Source organism: Colossoma macropomum, unplaced genomic scaffold, assembly GCF_904425465.1.
Source record: "Colossoma macropomum unplaced genomic scaffold, Colossoma_macropomum, whole genome shotgun sequence".
Classification (NCBI taxonomy): domain Eukaryota; kingdom Metazoa; phylum Chordata; class Actinopteri; order Characiformes; family Serrasalmidae; genus Colossoma; species Colossoma macropomum.
In genome coordinates this window covers 34,027,257-34,043,741 of record NW_023494803.1, presented here as the reverse complement: position 1 = coordinate 34,043,741, position 16,485 = coordinate 34,027,257, and the positions used below count along the sequence as shown (strand labels likewise).

General features: G+C 38.8%; 1 protein-coding gene across 1 annotated transcript in view; it reads right to left on the bottom strand.

The window, feature by feature from the left end:
* alk (ALK receptor tyrosine kinase) overlaps nucleotides 1-16,485 on the bottom strand; it is a 296,309-nt gene that overhangs the window by 186,087 nt on the left and 93,737 nt on the right. The window contains exon 3 of the mRNA XM_036592647.1: nucleotides 11,690-11,891. Within this exon, the coding sequence (XP_036448540.1) occupies nucleotides 11,690-11,891 (202 nt within the window). The remainder of the gene's footprint in view (nucleotides 1-11,689; nucleotides 11,892-16,485) is intronic.

Sequence of the window (16,485 nt, the reverse complement as noted above, 5' to 3'; positions counted from 1 at the left end):
TAATCAGCAGCGTAACTAATATTTCATGTTATTTAGGTGTATTATGTTCTATCTGTATACAGTATGTGCATCGGATGCTTTTGCAAGAGTCTGCATTTGATATTGTTGTCTGTGGACGCTGCTGTGGTAGCTAGTGGCTGTGGTAGCTAGCTTGGTAGCAACCTGTGTGTCTGTGAGCTTTCTGGGAGTAACAGACAGGGCAGGCCATGGTAATGCATACTGGCATACTGCTCCACCTCTTGTAGTCTTAAGCTGAACCATTTTGACCATTATATTACCAAGAGACAAAATTTGGCCCAAAAAAAAATAATAAATAAACAAAAATAACAGGATGCATTTTAATCATTCTTTTACAGTCAGAAATGTTCTCCTGATGATGAGCACACAGATTTAGATGCATAAAACTATCCCTTTAAGGACCATGTTGTACCTTTGAGGGTACATTTAGATTGTTTGTTCCTTAGGGGACTCAAATGCAACCACACTGTCAGTGACAGTGTAGATAAGATCATCTGTGACTTGTTCTTTACATTTGTAGCATTTTTCCATCCATCCATCCATCCATCCTACATATTACACATTGTAACCTGTTCTTTGTACATTAACCTTTGAAAATTAATGTTAAATTCAGTTGCACTTTATCCTGTCCTAGAAATGTCAAGGACTGTATCTTTCTCTCCCTTCTGTAATAGTTTTCTGCTTTTAGATAACAAATGAAACTCCACTCTGTGAGTCTTTAAAAGAAAAGAAAATGAAAAATCTAACTTCATAGACCACAATAACAGCAGACTAAACAAAGACGAAAGAGCAGAATCAACCAGTTAAGCAGAGGTTTCTATTAGCTGGCTAGTAAACCCAGTTGGTTACATGAATATTAGCTTCAAACCTACATACATTTGTTGTCATGGCTGAGGTAAAAAATATGGACCTTGCATAAAATTCTCCTTTCAACCATCCAATAAATCATCATCTGTTTGATTTTCTTGGCCACTGATCTTGTGAACCAGTGACTTCTTTAAAAGTATGCTGTTTGACATCAACATCATGGGTTGACTGGCTGTTTCATGAAACTTGTGTTGCTAAGTTGAGACACTTGCAATTGTTGCAGCTGAGTTTCAAATAGGTCGCAGGACGCTTTACATCATGCAACTCATATAAAATGTTCAAATATAAAATATAAAATGTAAAATAAAAAGTTTCAAGCAAGTTTCAAGCAACTAAAGTTGCATGCAAGTTTTATCATGTAAAGCCTGTCTGAGGCAAACAAATGCAGACTGACTGAGCTATAAGAATGATCAGTGGAGACCTGACAGGGGTTAAACTGTGCACAGGCAACCTTGCAATGCTGTGGATAACAAATTCAGACGAGGAAAATGGTAGTTCTTCAAAACAACAAGTGAAAAAAGAAAATAATCAAACTCACACATGCACATGTGTTAGCCCGCTGGTGCATTAGCTCTCATTAACTGATGAAAACAGGTGTTGATCAAGAGCAAATAAGAGGCAGCCGAGCTCAGCTGAAATGTGCAACAATACAGTCGAGACCAATTAGTCAAATCAAAAGGATGCAGCCAATAATTGGATCTCATCTAGGTGAATAGTCTCAACAGTCTGGTGACTGATAAAACAACACAATTAAACTACTTCAGAATGTACTTCATACATTTATTTACAGCACACTTACATAGCAGCCCAATATAAAGTATATGATTCAGCTGCAATCTGTTTGTGAGTAAACCCTGTGGGCAACATGCAAACTTTGTAAACCACCTTAGGCTTAGGTACGCTCTTATCGGTTCATAGATATATTATAAAGGCTTAAAAGCATCTTAGCACCATTAATTCCATCCGCTTGGGTAAGCAAATGATCCATTTCTGACATAGTACGAACTGTGAAGATGTAGATTCAACAACACAAATAAACCCACGTCTAATGACTCAAATCTGCTTAGAGGAGTCACACAGCACTGAGAGACTCATGCAACACCATGCGCGCTCCCAGAAAACAGTAGAGGAAAGTTCTAAAGGTTTCATCTGCTTCCCCCTCAGGATGTGCTCTTTCCCACAGGGGATGCCACGGGGCCTCAGTGCTGATGGAAGATTCAGCTTGTGTCAGGGTAACGTGTACTCTCTGCATCTGACCTTTGACAGCACTCTGCGGGATTTGAGTGGCTCCCTGCCTGAATGCTGTTGTGCTTGTGCATTAGCCGCTGGGAGCAGTTAATGAATACAAAGCTAATCTTGTGACGCAGAATTTTGGAGAGCGCATGGCGGTGCAGAGGGCTCCTGTCTTAGCCACAGAGGTGTGCTGCACTTTGCGGAGCACGTAATCCCTCAGGCGAGAACAATCTGCAGGGGATTTGACTGTTTTCATTTACATACATATTTAATTTTGCCTTCTGACACACTTTTCTCTCTCTCAATTCGGTGAGTCATTCCCAAGTACGCTGTAGAAAGTGGAGCTGGAGTTGGCCTCAAAAAAAGGCGCGCTGTGGCTTCCACTGCCTCTTGGAACTTCACTAGATAGTTCTTAGTTGGAGTGTAACGATACAACAGACTTTCTGGTTCAAGTTCTGATTCTATGTTTGTTCGGCTCAGAAAAAAAACGTATTTCTCAACAAAAGACCACAAACTACAGCTTAAAGAAAACTCATCTGATGAAAGTGCACGGAGATACAGTACTGTGCAAAAGCGTGTTTTGTTTATTTAAAACTGTTCCTTTTACTGTGACTGTATCTCAGTAGTTAATGTGTTTTTGACAGCAAACATTACAGCAGTATTAGAATAATTACAAATAAACATAAATATAGTCAAATTCAACAAGATTTTTTTTAACAAAATTATTGATATCTTGGTGAGAAAAATTGTTAGAGGAACATAGGTTTGGTTCTTGACTTCTAGTACATTCTAGTCTTTGTATGGATTTGTTCAATTCCATCAGTGTCACATCTGTTTTAGTTTAATAAAAAAAATGATTAATTGAACTAGATACTAATTTAAAATTATGGATAATGCACCCCTCAAGACTTCTGGAGTTAATGCAATGGTTACATATTGTCACTGCTGAAAAATATGGATCTTAATTTCTGTAAATTTATATTTTTCAACATTATTTGAACATGGCAGTTGTCCTTTATACTGTGTGAATATTTCATGATAAATGAACCAATAGAAATGCTCCAAAATCACTTAAATTAAACTTAACCTGGGTTCACTGCAAGAAGGACATGGGTTCAACTCGCCAGCCAGTCAGCCAGGGTCCTTTCTGTGGGTTTTTCATGTTCTCCGTGTGCCTGCGTGGGTTTCCTCCAGGTTTCCTCTCACAGTCCAAAGACATGCTGTCAGGCGAACTGAAGACACTAAATCGCCCCTATGTATGAGTGTGTGTGTGTGTGATTGTATATGTCTGTGTGTCTGCCCTGTAATGGACTGGTGACCTGTCCAGGGTGTTTCCTGCATTCTGCCCAATGAATGCTGGGATAGGCTCCAGCAGGCCAGCAGGATAAGCAGCTCAGAAGATGAATGAATGAATAAACTCAACCTAGAATTAAATTACAAGTAAAGGACATTGTTGCCACTTTGGAGATACTTGTTTTTCTTTGGACAGCGATGATACAGAACCATGATATAGCGCAGCGTCAGATCATAACTGACGGCAGATTTTCACCATAAAACACATGAAGTAGTATAACTTTTCCTTGGTGACTGTTTTACTGATGGCAATGCAACATGATTTTAATAGCACCCTGTTCGATTTTTGCTTTCACAGGTTTTGCTTTTCACAGGTAATCAATGCTGTCTCTGTTCACTGTGACAACCTGGCAACTCAAAGAACCATCTGAGCCTAGTTAAATGGTTCTTCTCCATAATGGAAAAACTATTTTTATCTTTAAAGAACCTTCCAAAAATGGTTCTTTTCATCACCACAAAGGGTTCCGCTACTATGAAAGAACCTTGTTTTGAGACCATATAGAACCCTTTTGCTAAGATTGTGGGCATCCTGAAGGAGACGTTTGGAAACGGTTAAGCTAACACACAGATACATAAAATCACAATGTGTTTTATTTATTTATTGTGCTTATTCATATGTTATTGTCTATTTTTAACAAATACCTCCTTACAGTCCTGATACATAATGAATATGAAGAATGTAAATCTCTGAAATGCCTCACATAAATCCTTATATAGAATGTTTCCACTGCCAACATCCCAGAGCAGACACATCCCCTTCAACAAGTCACAAAAGCATATTTAAAATATATGCAACGTGTAAAAAGACAGACACTAAGCATTATCAAGAACCAAGTCACTAAACTGAATTAAAATTCAAAATAAGAGATGCTCAGAAGAGTCCGAGGGGTGCAGCTACATGTCAGTACACTGTTTTGAACTTTCATTATTTCAGTTTTTATAACTGATATGATCTTGCACACCAAATGTGATTTTTCAGATGGCAACATGATTTTAATAGCCCCCTGATTGATTTTTGCTTTCACAGGCGACATCAACTCACTCAAACAATCAATGCTGTCTCTGGCCGTGATGACAACCTGGCAACTAGAACTTTTTGACAAACGTCAGTAGGACTAGTTTGTCCTCTGCTTCATCCAGGGGCATAAGGTGCTCCCCTGGCCACCCTTCTGGCCACTCCAGCTAAACAAAGTGAGACAGCCATCATCAGTGAAACAGTTACCACAGAAAAGTTCTGCTACTTCCTGTAAACAGTTTCATTGTGAAAATCTGCCATCACTTGATCTGACGGTGCACTCAGTAATTAGCATAACTCACAGGCGAGTGAACGCTGCTCAGAACCTTAATGGTGTTCTTGTTTGTTGTTGTTAAGGAAGCAGCTGACGTTGGCTGAGATAAGACATAGTACAGTGATCAAAACATATAATATTTTCCACATACTGTAAAGGAAAACCAGTTAATAATGCTATTATATTGTTACTTTTTTAACAGAATTATGACCACACTAATAATTTGCCCAGTACACTTTAGCAGTGCTGCTCTGTGAGCCACATTATATTAAGTAAGCTATACAATGGCATGAATAAGTAGCTATCAAAAATTACTATCTGCCAAGATTTACTATCACATAGTAATGTTTATCGTTTATCATGTAAGCTAAATACCTTTTACAGCTGAGTATATGCGTGGGTTTAATGGCGCAGGCTAGATTTCATCAGAGGGGAATCCAGTGCTGAGTAGAAGTTCCTGCTAATGCTACAGTAGATTAGCTTGATACCCAGCCAAACATTACTCTCTCATAATATTACACTGCATCTTTTTTCCCTCGCAGTTTGACACCCTAATAAAATCGCTGGGTCTAACCTGACCAGGCCATTGAAAAGGTTCTGGCTCCTCCCCTGGCTTCATCACCTGTGGTGCTAGGCTCTCTAAAAGCAGCTCAGTCTGGATTACTGACATTTGCACAACATGTGAAAACACTCATGAAGTCTCAGCTCCTAAATGAGCACTGAAACCGTTCTGCTCATTTTTCTTGTTTTTCTGCTGCACAAAATTCTTAAAAAAAACACATCCGGTGTGCAAAGTTTAGAGGGGAGAAAAAAAAGTCTGAATATTTTGCATTTAAGTGTCATTTATTTGGGTCAGGTTCACTGTGCAACAGCATTTATACATGCACTTATTAAGAGCAAGCCAAGGACGTTCACACAAGTATGCCAAGCATGACCTGAAAAGAATGTAAAATCTCGTGTTTGTGCTGAAAGCCCCCTGACCCTGTACAGTGCGCTAAGTGTAATATGACCGAAATATTGCTTCATCCAAAGTCAGTCCTGTCACTACATGCAGACAGATGACAGCCTAGCGCTCCCTATAAAGAGTCTGCCACTCAGCTGGGCTATTTTTGCTCACTTTGCCAGTGTGTTTTTCACCGTGTGCTTCTGAGCTATGTGTAGTGAGGCATGCTCCTCTTTGGGGGGTGCGGGTCTAGTGCCGAGGAGGGATGTGGAGTGGGAGGGCAACTTCAGCTGACTACAAATGAGCGTATCAACCCTCACTCTGATCCCATCAGTGACACTACAAGCGCTGCTCCCAAGACAGAGAGTTAAACAAGCGATAGAAGATATAAGAAGCTTCTATCATACATATGCAATATGTCAACCAATTAGAATACCATGCACTTAAAATTACCACACCTTAAAGGAATAGTACACAATTTCCCTCCTTTTTCCAAAACACAGTCCATCAGTCAAGACATGTCTGGAGTTATGAGGCTAACATAGCTAACTTGTAAAGAAAGATTATATCCACATTACTTTAATGCAAACTGCATGCCAAACCATCACAATCATCATCACATGCTTCATAATGTTTGGTATGTTTTGTCATGTAACATTGAGAATGACTGCCTACTTTGACAGGAAAGGGCTGTTTGACTGACTTGCAAAGTTACTAACCACAAACTATTGTTTTTGCATGACTTGTAGGGCCAGACTTTTAAAATGGGGCTGCACCAAAAGCATACCAACAGGGAGCAAAGTGGTATGTGTCATGAGTACATCTTAAAAAACTTTTAAACTATGTTTTTTTCTGTAAAATTCATAACTTAACCAACTAAGCAAATACATATTTTGTGCTGAGTGGGCAACTGCTTGTAATAGTTCCCATCAGACAGATTACTTGTGTACAAAACAGCATACACATGAATTTATAGCCAATCCAAATGCAACTGACCAAATCCTCATAGTTGTGGCCAGCTTAACGTACAACAGATATCAGACTGATGTTGATGTCAAGTACATCTGATTACTATTATCTGTAAAAATGGACCAAAAAAAAAGAAAGAAAAAACTCCCAGGATTCAAGATAACTGCTACTGTTTTTACACACATTAAATACTTTCATCAATTTCTTTACATAACTATGTAATGCAGCATCAGAAACTACATAAACAACTCAATGCACATCACCTGCATTAGGTTTTATAGCGTTGCCCAATCTGTACCACATGTTTGCCTTCCTATGACATTGTATTACTGGATTAGGTGTGGGAAGTATATTTCATTAGATGTACTCCAATTTTAGCAAATTCTGAACATGCACCAGACATGCATATCACTATAAACCAGCGTTTGATGCAGAAACCACTGTATAAGTAGCTTTATTCTCTTTCCTAGTTTAATGCTACTTTAGTATTAAGTAGACCTGTGTCTGGAGTTCCTTATGTTAACTGAACTTTTAAACATGCTGGGTGATGTGATATCCTACTTTACTGTCTCATTTATTGTACCTTGCATAAATAAGACCTAGAAATGCAGCTTTGCTGGTTAGATGCACTTGGTGCAGCAGACAGATAACCCGTACAAACCGCCACCTATGTTAAAACAATGTATATTTTAGGACATCTTCTCACCACAGAGTCAGGTTTCACATATCAAAAAAGGACTTCATATCTCCGAAAAAAATGTAGTAAAATTGAGTAAAAAAAATCATGTCTCGGCTCTCGTACATCAGGCGAAATGGGCCTTTTTAAACAGCCTCAGGCAAAATGGCTTTAGTGGAGAAGCCATCAGGCTAAGTGACTGCAAACCCTCGGACAGTAAATGTCCAGTGCTTGGTCCCACGTCTGCTTCAGTGTGAAGGGTTTTTACAAAATTACTGGATAAAAAGGTGGATTCCCAACCCAACCTGATTTAACTGTTCACTGTTACTTTCCACATGGTACCTGAATAAGAGGACTAAGAGGCACAGTACCAAGGCCTAGTACTTAGTTTCTGCCATTCATTCATGGATGAAAACATTCAGGTTGGAGCACATTGAGGTGAGAGGAATATGGATAAAAACCTGCTCATATATAATATAATTTTAATATAAGTAAAACTAATATTATTTTTGGTTTGGCATGAGAGCCAGTTATATCTACAGTTGAATCTCAAATGGATCCCTACTCCCTATGTACTGTAATGCACAGGTGCAGTAAATGATAGATAGGATGTAGTGCAGCTTTGCCAGCTTAGATAAAAAAAATAAATAAAAAAAGAAAGCTATAACAATTAAAATGAAGAGATATTCAATATTTAATTCTGCACCATTTCTATGGCCACTATTTACACTGAACCAAATGTGTGAAACTGACCATGTTGATGCCTTTGTTAAACAAGGTCAGATGTTTTTCTGTCATCTTATTAGGGGACAAACCAAAACTAAGAAATTCTGAAATTCATGTAAACATTCAAAGATTCTAGTATTCACTAAAACGTATGCTAATAATATCATTTGTAATGAAAAACATTATATTTAATTAGAAAGAAATACAAATAGAAGCATTTGCGCCAGTGGTCTCAGAGTTTTGGACCCCGCTGTACAATGCACTGTTTGTTAGTAGAAGCTGTTATTTTCAGAAGGGAGCCTTCTGATTAAGCCCAGCTTTGTTTTGCTATTGTCACTGTAGTGTCCATAAAGGCTATGAATGTTATCATACACAAAGCAAAACCACTCAGGTAGATAATTATACCTTAAAGCTGTGTTTTCGCTGATAAACAGGTAGGATAGCATGCCAACTGAGCACGGAGGAGTGAAAAATACACATGTAATTACTACTAGGGACTATGACCGTTTTGTTATGGCTCATCTACTGCCATAAAATGCTCACACATGTGCAGTATGGATCAGGTAGTGTCATCAGGTGCCAATAAGGTAATGTGCTATATGCATGTGTGATGGTGGTGCACAAGTGCAGTACAAATGGAGCAAAGATGCAGATGGGGTGGAGACAGAGTATAAGCTCCTGTTAACTATTAGCAAATTTAGCCTAGTAGATCCAGTGACTAACAAAAACATATTGGCTAGTTGACTACATTTGGGTTAAAAGCGAGAAAATTGTGTACATTTGATTTTAACTGAACTATCTCTTTAAAGAAGCGGAATCAAGAAATGTCTTGAACTAAAACATTAATTTGCACCATATAAAGTAGTTCAGAGTCATGAAGTTTACTGTAACTATAACTTTATGCGAACAGGTCAGCCAACTGTGGTGCCTCCCAATGTTAAGTAATGCACATGTTTTGCTTCGGTATGCAAAATCTGCCTGATTAATTCTGGAATGTATGTATATATAGAATACAGAATGCAGCGCTTGTGACTTGTTTACTAGATATTTTCCTCTAAATGCAAACGGTTGGCCACAGCACTGTGTGATCCAGGGTAAAGATGTGGGCAGAAGCACACAAAAATAAGAGGACTGGTTGACTGATCAAAAATAATGACCCCAAGAGGACCGCTGTAATGACTCGGAACACTTCTCCCTATCGGTCCTCCGTATGCATGGCTGAACACACACACACACACACACACACACACACACACACACACACATGCTGTTTCTTCTTGGAGGACACACAGTTCTGTGGCAGAGGCAAATCCAACAAACGAGAAAAAGCCAGAGAAAGAATAAAGGCCTGAAGGACACTGAACTGCGCAACGCCACATTTGTGCTGTGAACTGTTCAGTTTTAAGGTGCATATTTCACAAGCTCCCAAAATTCAAGTGGCAATAGCTGCAAGATATTTGGGTAGATGTTATTAGTGCTTAACAGCTTCCTAGACAACATAAAACAATTTAAGTCCATTACATCTCTTGGAACTGAAAGCCACATGACGTAGGGTGTGAGCGCTTATGAGCACAATGGCACATGGATCATGATTAAAATCTAATTGAAGGCGGCTATGGTTCTGCAAAAGATGTAAGTGCCAGTTGTTGGTAATCTGAACAAACATGTTTTCAAGCTCTAATTGTTTTCTTTACACTATTACTGCTGTTAAGCAATGGAAGCAAAAGCCCAAGTACTGGCACGTAATTGCTTAAGAACAGTTTCCCAAGCTCTTAAAGCAGTTAAATTGTCTTAAAAATAAAGGATTTTACACAGTTGAAGACTCTGGCTTTAGAAATCGAAGACTGTGGAATATAGCCTTCCTGCATTTTCACCCTACTGGGGATGTAAGGAATCTACAAAGCTTTTTATACTGCAATCTGAGCTAAATGTCAGGGATTGTTGTTGAGGGACATATGACATTTCGAAAACCTGTATTTGCAGAGACTGCAGTACAGGCTAGAAGTCTTAGTGATTATGGTACGGTCTTAGTGATTACAGTACAGTCTTAGTGAGGATGGATGGATGGGACAGACAGACAGACAGACAGACAGACAGACAGACAGATAGATAGATAGATAGATACATAGATGCACATACAAAAAGACTCTATTAAGCTGAGACCACTGTACAGCTTTATAGGCTCCAACTAATTTGTAGGAAGCTATAAAATGAAGAAACAATAAAATGTGTTCAGAGTAATGAAGAGAGCCCTTATGATTCCATAACAAATAAAAAAGCTGTAGAACACTGAGACTGAAGTTCTCATAAAACATGGTGATCAAATCTCGAAGCAGATAACTGTAAATAATTACAGTAAATTATTCATCATTTAAAAAAATTCAGGTTTCTAAAAACTTTAAATATTGACTAATACATCTTGAAATACTATTAATTGTAGCTTACAGTATTTTAGTCTACACTGTATAAATGACTGCTGAATAAAAGAACAACAACTGCTAATAAAGTGATTACAAATTGTTGAATGGTAGCGTAATTTATCAAATGTGTAATAATTTAATAACTTAAATAGGTTCAATAATTAGCTTAAATAACACTATGCATTTAAGGTAACCAGGTTACTTTGACCAGGAACCAGATAAGACATTGATTTTTGAACAATGTATAGTGTTATTTAGGCTAACTGCTAAACCTTTTCAAATTAAGTTATTAAAAATTTGGTAAATTACACTACCATAATACCATAATATAATAACCATAATAACTTGTCAGATTAGCAATTGTTGTTCTTTTATTCAGCAGTAATTTATACAATGTAGACTAAAATACTATACGGCCACTTTTTTAGGCAACCAGGTTACAAACTTAAAATGCTACAGTGTTGGTTTTTCTTTTTAATGCAAGTTTATATTTGTAAATATGACTGCATCCATTCCTTAATATGTTTTATAAAATAATAAAATATGTACATGTTTGCATATGATACAACTTTAGGAAGTCTGCAGTGGGACTGATTAGATTAATGATGTTATGATTATGGTGCACACAGATGTCTTTGTGACTGTGATACAGTGGCAGGACATGATTTTGGGTTCAGTCAGAGGAACACCACAGTTTGCTAATCTGGTAAATGTCCTTTGCTGCAAAGCTTAAAGCAGTATTTATGTGCTTGGCCAGGAATTTACTAAGCTTGAGTTGCAACTACTGCTGCTAGTATTTAACATTCCTCATAAGGTCCAGTTGACAAGGTTAGCTAGGTGAGTGGAGTTCAATGAAGTAACCAGGGTCAAAATAAACACACTGACATTGTTCATGAAAAGGTATATGACAACAAGACCTGGACTACACAGAGTACTGAAAGTAGCTTTTAGTCAGTAGACAGTTGTCTTTGGTCAATCAGAGAAAGAAAGGACGATCTTATTTGTGCATTAGCTTATCGGTGCTGTTCCGCTAGCTTAAGAGCATGCCAAAGGTTAGTATTATTAATTTTTATCACTTTTGAGGCGACACCACCTCTGCAGCTGTATTGATTTTTGTACATTCTTAGGGATTATGCTTCTGTCAGAAGTCATGGTGACAGTGAGCAGTCAGAGTTTGGCATTCTGGGCAACTTACCCTGTGATGTGGGGAGGTTCGGTAGTGAGCAGAGCCAGCGGAGGTTTATCTCTCTCGATGAGCCACACTGTGTAGCGCCCTTTCTGCCTGGGGTGCAGAAACACTGTCACATCCAATTCACAGGGCCAATAGAGCGCACGCAGCCACGGACTCAGAACCCACGGCCCTTCCAGAGCCGAGCCGTTCACTGACAGAAAGCGCCCTGAAAAGGAGAGAAAAAGAGGTCATGCGTATGCAAAACGCTGAATGAATGCCTCCATTACCAATATGCCCTTCACAACGCGTTTCATTTGTGAAGATTTGGACTTCTCCCTGCGCGCGGTGTTCACCGCAGGCCTCCGCAAGGAAAAAGCACCGACGTGGACGGTGGGCGAGCTGCAATATCAAACTCTCAGACCTAGAGCTCCTGCACCAACACGTGAACACAGACAAGAGTCAAAGAGATAAATAATGAAATAAATAATGAAAGAGAGGAGAGAAATCAAAGCTCTGTCTGTGGGCTTTGATTTGCAGTCCCCTCTCTCAACAGCCTTATTCAGCTCCTTCAATCAGCAACTTTTGCAGAGGGCGGGGGAAGAAGAAAGACGAAAGAGTTCTTTTGAAAGAAAAGAAATGGAAACATCATCATTTGGAGAGAAAGAAAAAATCTGGAATGCCCCATTTTCAGTGTTCAGACAGTATCTGTATCCTTTTAGCTGTTTTGTGTAAGACTTATTATTTATTTATTTTTTTTTAACTTTCACCAGAAGCTACATCATTCCATAACGGTCGCTGTCTGTTTGACAAAGATGTTTACCACAATTCCAGACTTACTACAAAACCATTATTCACTGTGATTAAGTGACTATTAGCATGTGCATAGATCTACACTAATGAGAAAATCCCCAATAGTAATGTAAAGTAATGGATTATGCTGGTCTAGTTACCGTATGCGAGTGCAATTTTCTCAATGCTGAATGTTACGGTTTTCCGTAACCTGTCAGAGGCAATGCAGAGCTGTGGGAACTCTAATGCAGATATTTATAAAAATGTGCCCATGCAGGCATTTTGCACATATTTACTCTCCTCGGATTTTCATAAATGAGGCCTGCTGTATCTGTGAGTTTGCTTGAGGCTTTGAGCGACAAAACCAGATGCTGTAAAACCTGTGTAACAATTTAAATGTACACATTGAGAACCTTTTTACTATGACATTGTGGGATTCCCAATTTGGGAGGCTTAACAGAATGAGGCAAAATGAAAAGATAATGAAATAAATCCAGGGGGTGAACATGGCTGAATGGAAATGCTGTTGGAGCGTGGCCTGGGGAACTGGGGAAAAGAGGCAATTTGTCTCTGTTCTATGGCCGCAGTTGCACCTTCTTCAAAAAGAGTTTTTTTTTTTTCTGTTTCATTGTGCTCTCTTCAAGATGGCTCTCCTGTCCAGCAGACACCAGGGGAGGTGGGGGTGGGCTTTCCAAAGCCCTGTGAACAGAAGCAGTTTAGGTAGAGCTCATTATAGGCCTTGGTCCCATTTGCATGATCCACAATGTACTCCAGACAGTCTGGCAGCTGAAGCAGGAGCGCTTCCAGCAGGTTTTCTCCCACCGTGTCCCGCAGCCCACACAATCTTACGGCCGCGCTGGCTACCGCAAAGCAGCTCCTGCACTAAGCAGGAGAAACCCATTAAAGCCCATGGGAGAAAAATGTCCTCTGATCACACTGAGGAAGGTGGTGAAATAGCCACTGCAAACAATTACCAGCAAGTCAGATTCTCAGCATGAGTAAAACTTGCAAAGCAGCAATGGAAGTGATAAAGTACTTAAAAAGGGCCTGTATCTACTGTGATATTTCAATATCCCCAGAAAGACTCTGTGAGGCTAAAACACTATGTTTGAATGATGTCAGACACTTTGGGACAGATTTATAAGGGATTGTGCAAAACCTGCAGCATATGGTAACATTTAGCAAGTGCAGACAGCTCTAGACAGGTTTACTATGACCTGCTGTTTAAATGACCTAAATCATCTACAAACTGCCTAATTAGACTGATGATGAAGTCAAAAAAATGTCCAGCATTTCAAAGATCATAATGGGGAGAAACTTAAAATGTTTTTGACATTATTAATTTAAAACATTATTATTTGAAAATGCCACGTACATATATACTATATTACTACAAATTAATATTTAGCTCCCATACTGTCTCACTCCAGTGATTATACTTACTCAGTGACTTTTTAGTTGTCATTGATGAAACACTGTTGAATGGGGGGAAGACATACATGAGCATGTGTTCTGACTTTTGCGTTTTTTGATCAGGCATAACATTGTGACCACCTCCTTGTTTCTACACTCAGTGTCCATTTTATCAGCTCCACTTACTATATAGGTGCACTTTGTAGTTCTACAATTACAGACTGTAGTCCAGTTAAACAACTCAATGTCACTGCTAGACTGAGAATAGTCCACCAACTATAAATATCCAGCCAACAGCATCCTGTGGGCAGCGTCCTGTGACCACTTATGAAGGACTAGAGGATGACCAACACAAACTGTACAGCAGCAGATGAGCTATCGTCTCTGACTTTACATCTACAAGGTGGACTGACAAGGTAGGAGTGTCTAATAGAGTGGACGGTGAGTGGACACATTGTTTAAAAACTCCAGCAGCACTGCTATGTCTGATCCACTTGTACCAGCACAACACACACCAACACACCACCACGTCAGTGTTACTGCAGTGCTGAGAATGATCTACTACCCAAATAGTACCTGCTCTGTGAGGGTCCATTGGGGCCCTGACCACTGAAGAACAGGGTAAAAGGTGGCTAACAAAGTATGCAGAGAAACAGATGGACTACAGTCTGTAACTGTAGAACTACAAAGTGCACCTATATAGTAAGTGGAGCTGATAAAATGGACAATGAGCGTAGAAACAAAGAGGTGGTCATAATGTTATGCCTGATCGGTGTGTATATATATATATATATATATATATATATATACACACCGATCAGGCATAACATTATGACCACACACATATATATATATATATATGTATCACTGCTGTTGGAAGAAAACTCCAAAACTACTTGGAAAAAAGTCTGGTTCCACTGACGTACATTAAAAGTAAAGCACATTTTTTCCTTCTGTATTTTATATTATTTTGGAGATACAATGTTTTGTTCAGACAACAGCGATACATGAAAATAAGTCGATAAACTTAAATTTTCTTTATTTATTAGTAAGAGCTAACTTTGGAAAAGTCAAAAATAAGGAAAAAAGTAAAAGAAAACTGTTAAACAGATGAAAAAAAAAAATCATAAGAAAACAAGAATGGTTTAAGAAAAAAACCATGCGTTTTTATGTGAAAACACAAAAGAGGAGATTGCTTTTAAAAACAAATCTGTCTTCTCTCACACTACGATTTTCAAAATAACTGTAGATCCTTGTTCCTGGCATTAAATAACATACAATTTTTCCAGTCAGTTCTGACATGTACATCACTCCAGGTTGTTAATTTGCATAGTCTCCTCCTCTATACCAGCACCTCAGCAGTGCCACTCCTTAAAACAAAAAAATGACATCATCTGCCCAAAATGTCTTCTGCACAAAATGCATTAGTACCATTCCGAACAGTCCCAGTCCAAAAGTTTGTAGACACCTGCTCATCCAAAGTTTCCTCCTAAATTAAGGATATTAATATGGAGTTGTTCTCTTCTTTGCTGCAGTAACAGTGTCTACTCTCCTATGCTAGATGTTGGAACATTGCTGTGAGGATTTGAGTGCATTCAGCCACAAGGACATTAGTGAGGTGAGGTGCTGATGTTGTATGAATAGTTCTGGATCACTCCAACTCAACCCAAAGGTATTGGATGGAGTTCCATCGTCTAGAAAATGCAGCTCCACTGCTCCCCTGCCCAGTGCTGTAGTGCTTCATACCTTCTATCTAAAATCTAACATGGCTCAAGACTCATGGTGGCTGTGGCTAAAGTGTCCCATTCTATTTGTCAGTGCTTTTCTATGACGATTACACAAACTGTGTGTTGAACAATTAAACGCTTGTGTCAGTACTGGGTGCACCTTAAAGTAGCTGAATTCTCTAATTAGAAGAGGCGTCTGGATACTTTTGCACATGTAGTGTATCTTCTTCCTGAATTCTGACGGTTGGCCTCGAAACAGCTCACAGATGAATCCTCTGCCCCTCTGAAACACATGCACGTTTATCATAACTTAAGAAGTTAATTGCTTACATGTTATCAGTTTGGACGACTGCTGCAAGACAATCTGCATCCAGAATGATAGCTACACCCCAAAATTATCATCACCAGGACAGCACACCTACTCATTCTCATACGGCATTACAAATTTAATCAGCACAAAGCATTTGCCTGATAGAATACCAAAACAGTGCTAGTGTTTGCAAGCATGCTATTTTGCAGAGATAATACAATCCTAGTGAAAGGCTGGGGAGAAAATAAACAATTTGAATGTATTTTCCTTAAATCCTCTTATTAAGACACTGTTTTATCCCTTTGGATGGGAGGCGTGGTGTCCGTGGCTTGCAACATTTTTTTTTCAATTGCAGATTATAGTATACTACCAAACTGTGCTAAATTGCTTTAATGCTCCAGACCATTTACTGACCCCATAAAAGAAAGCAGCTGAGTATGTTTTTATCCTAATTTTACTTTTTTTTTTTAAGAGTCTTTAGTGGAAAAATCTCTGCATACAATGGAGCTAAAAGCAGAGGCATGACTAAAAACATGATTTACATGTATATTTAAGTGCTACCATCATACTCTACTGTAAAT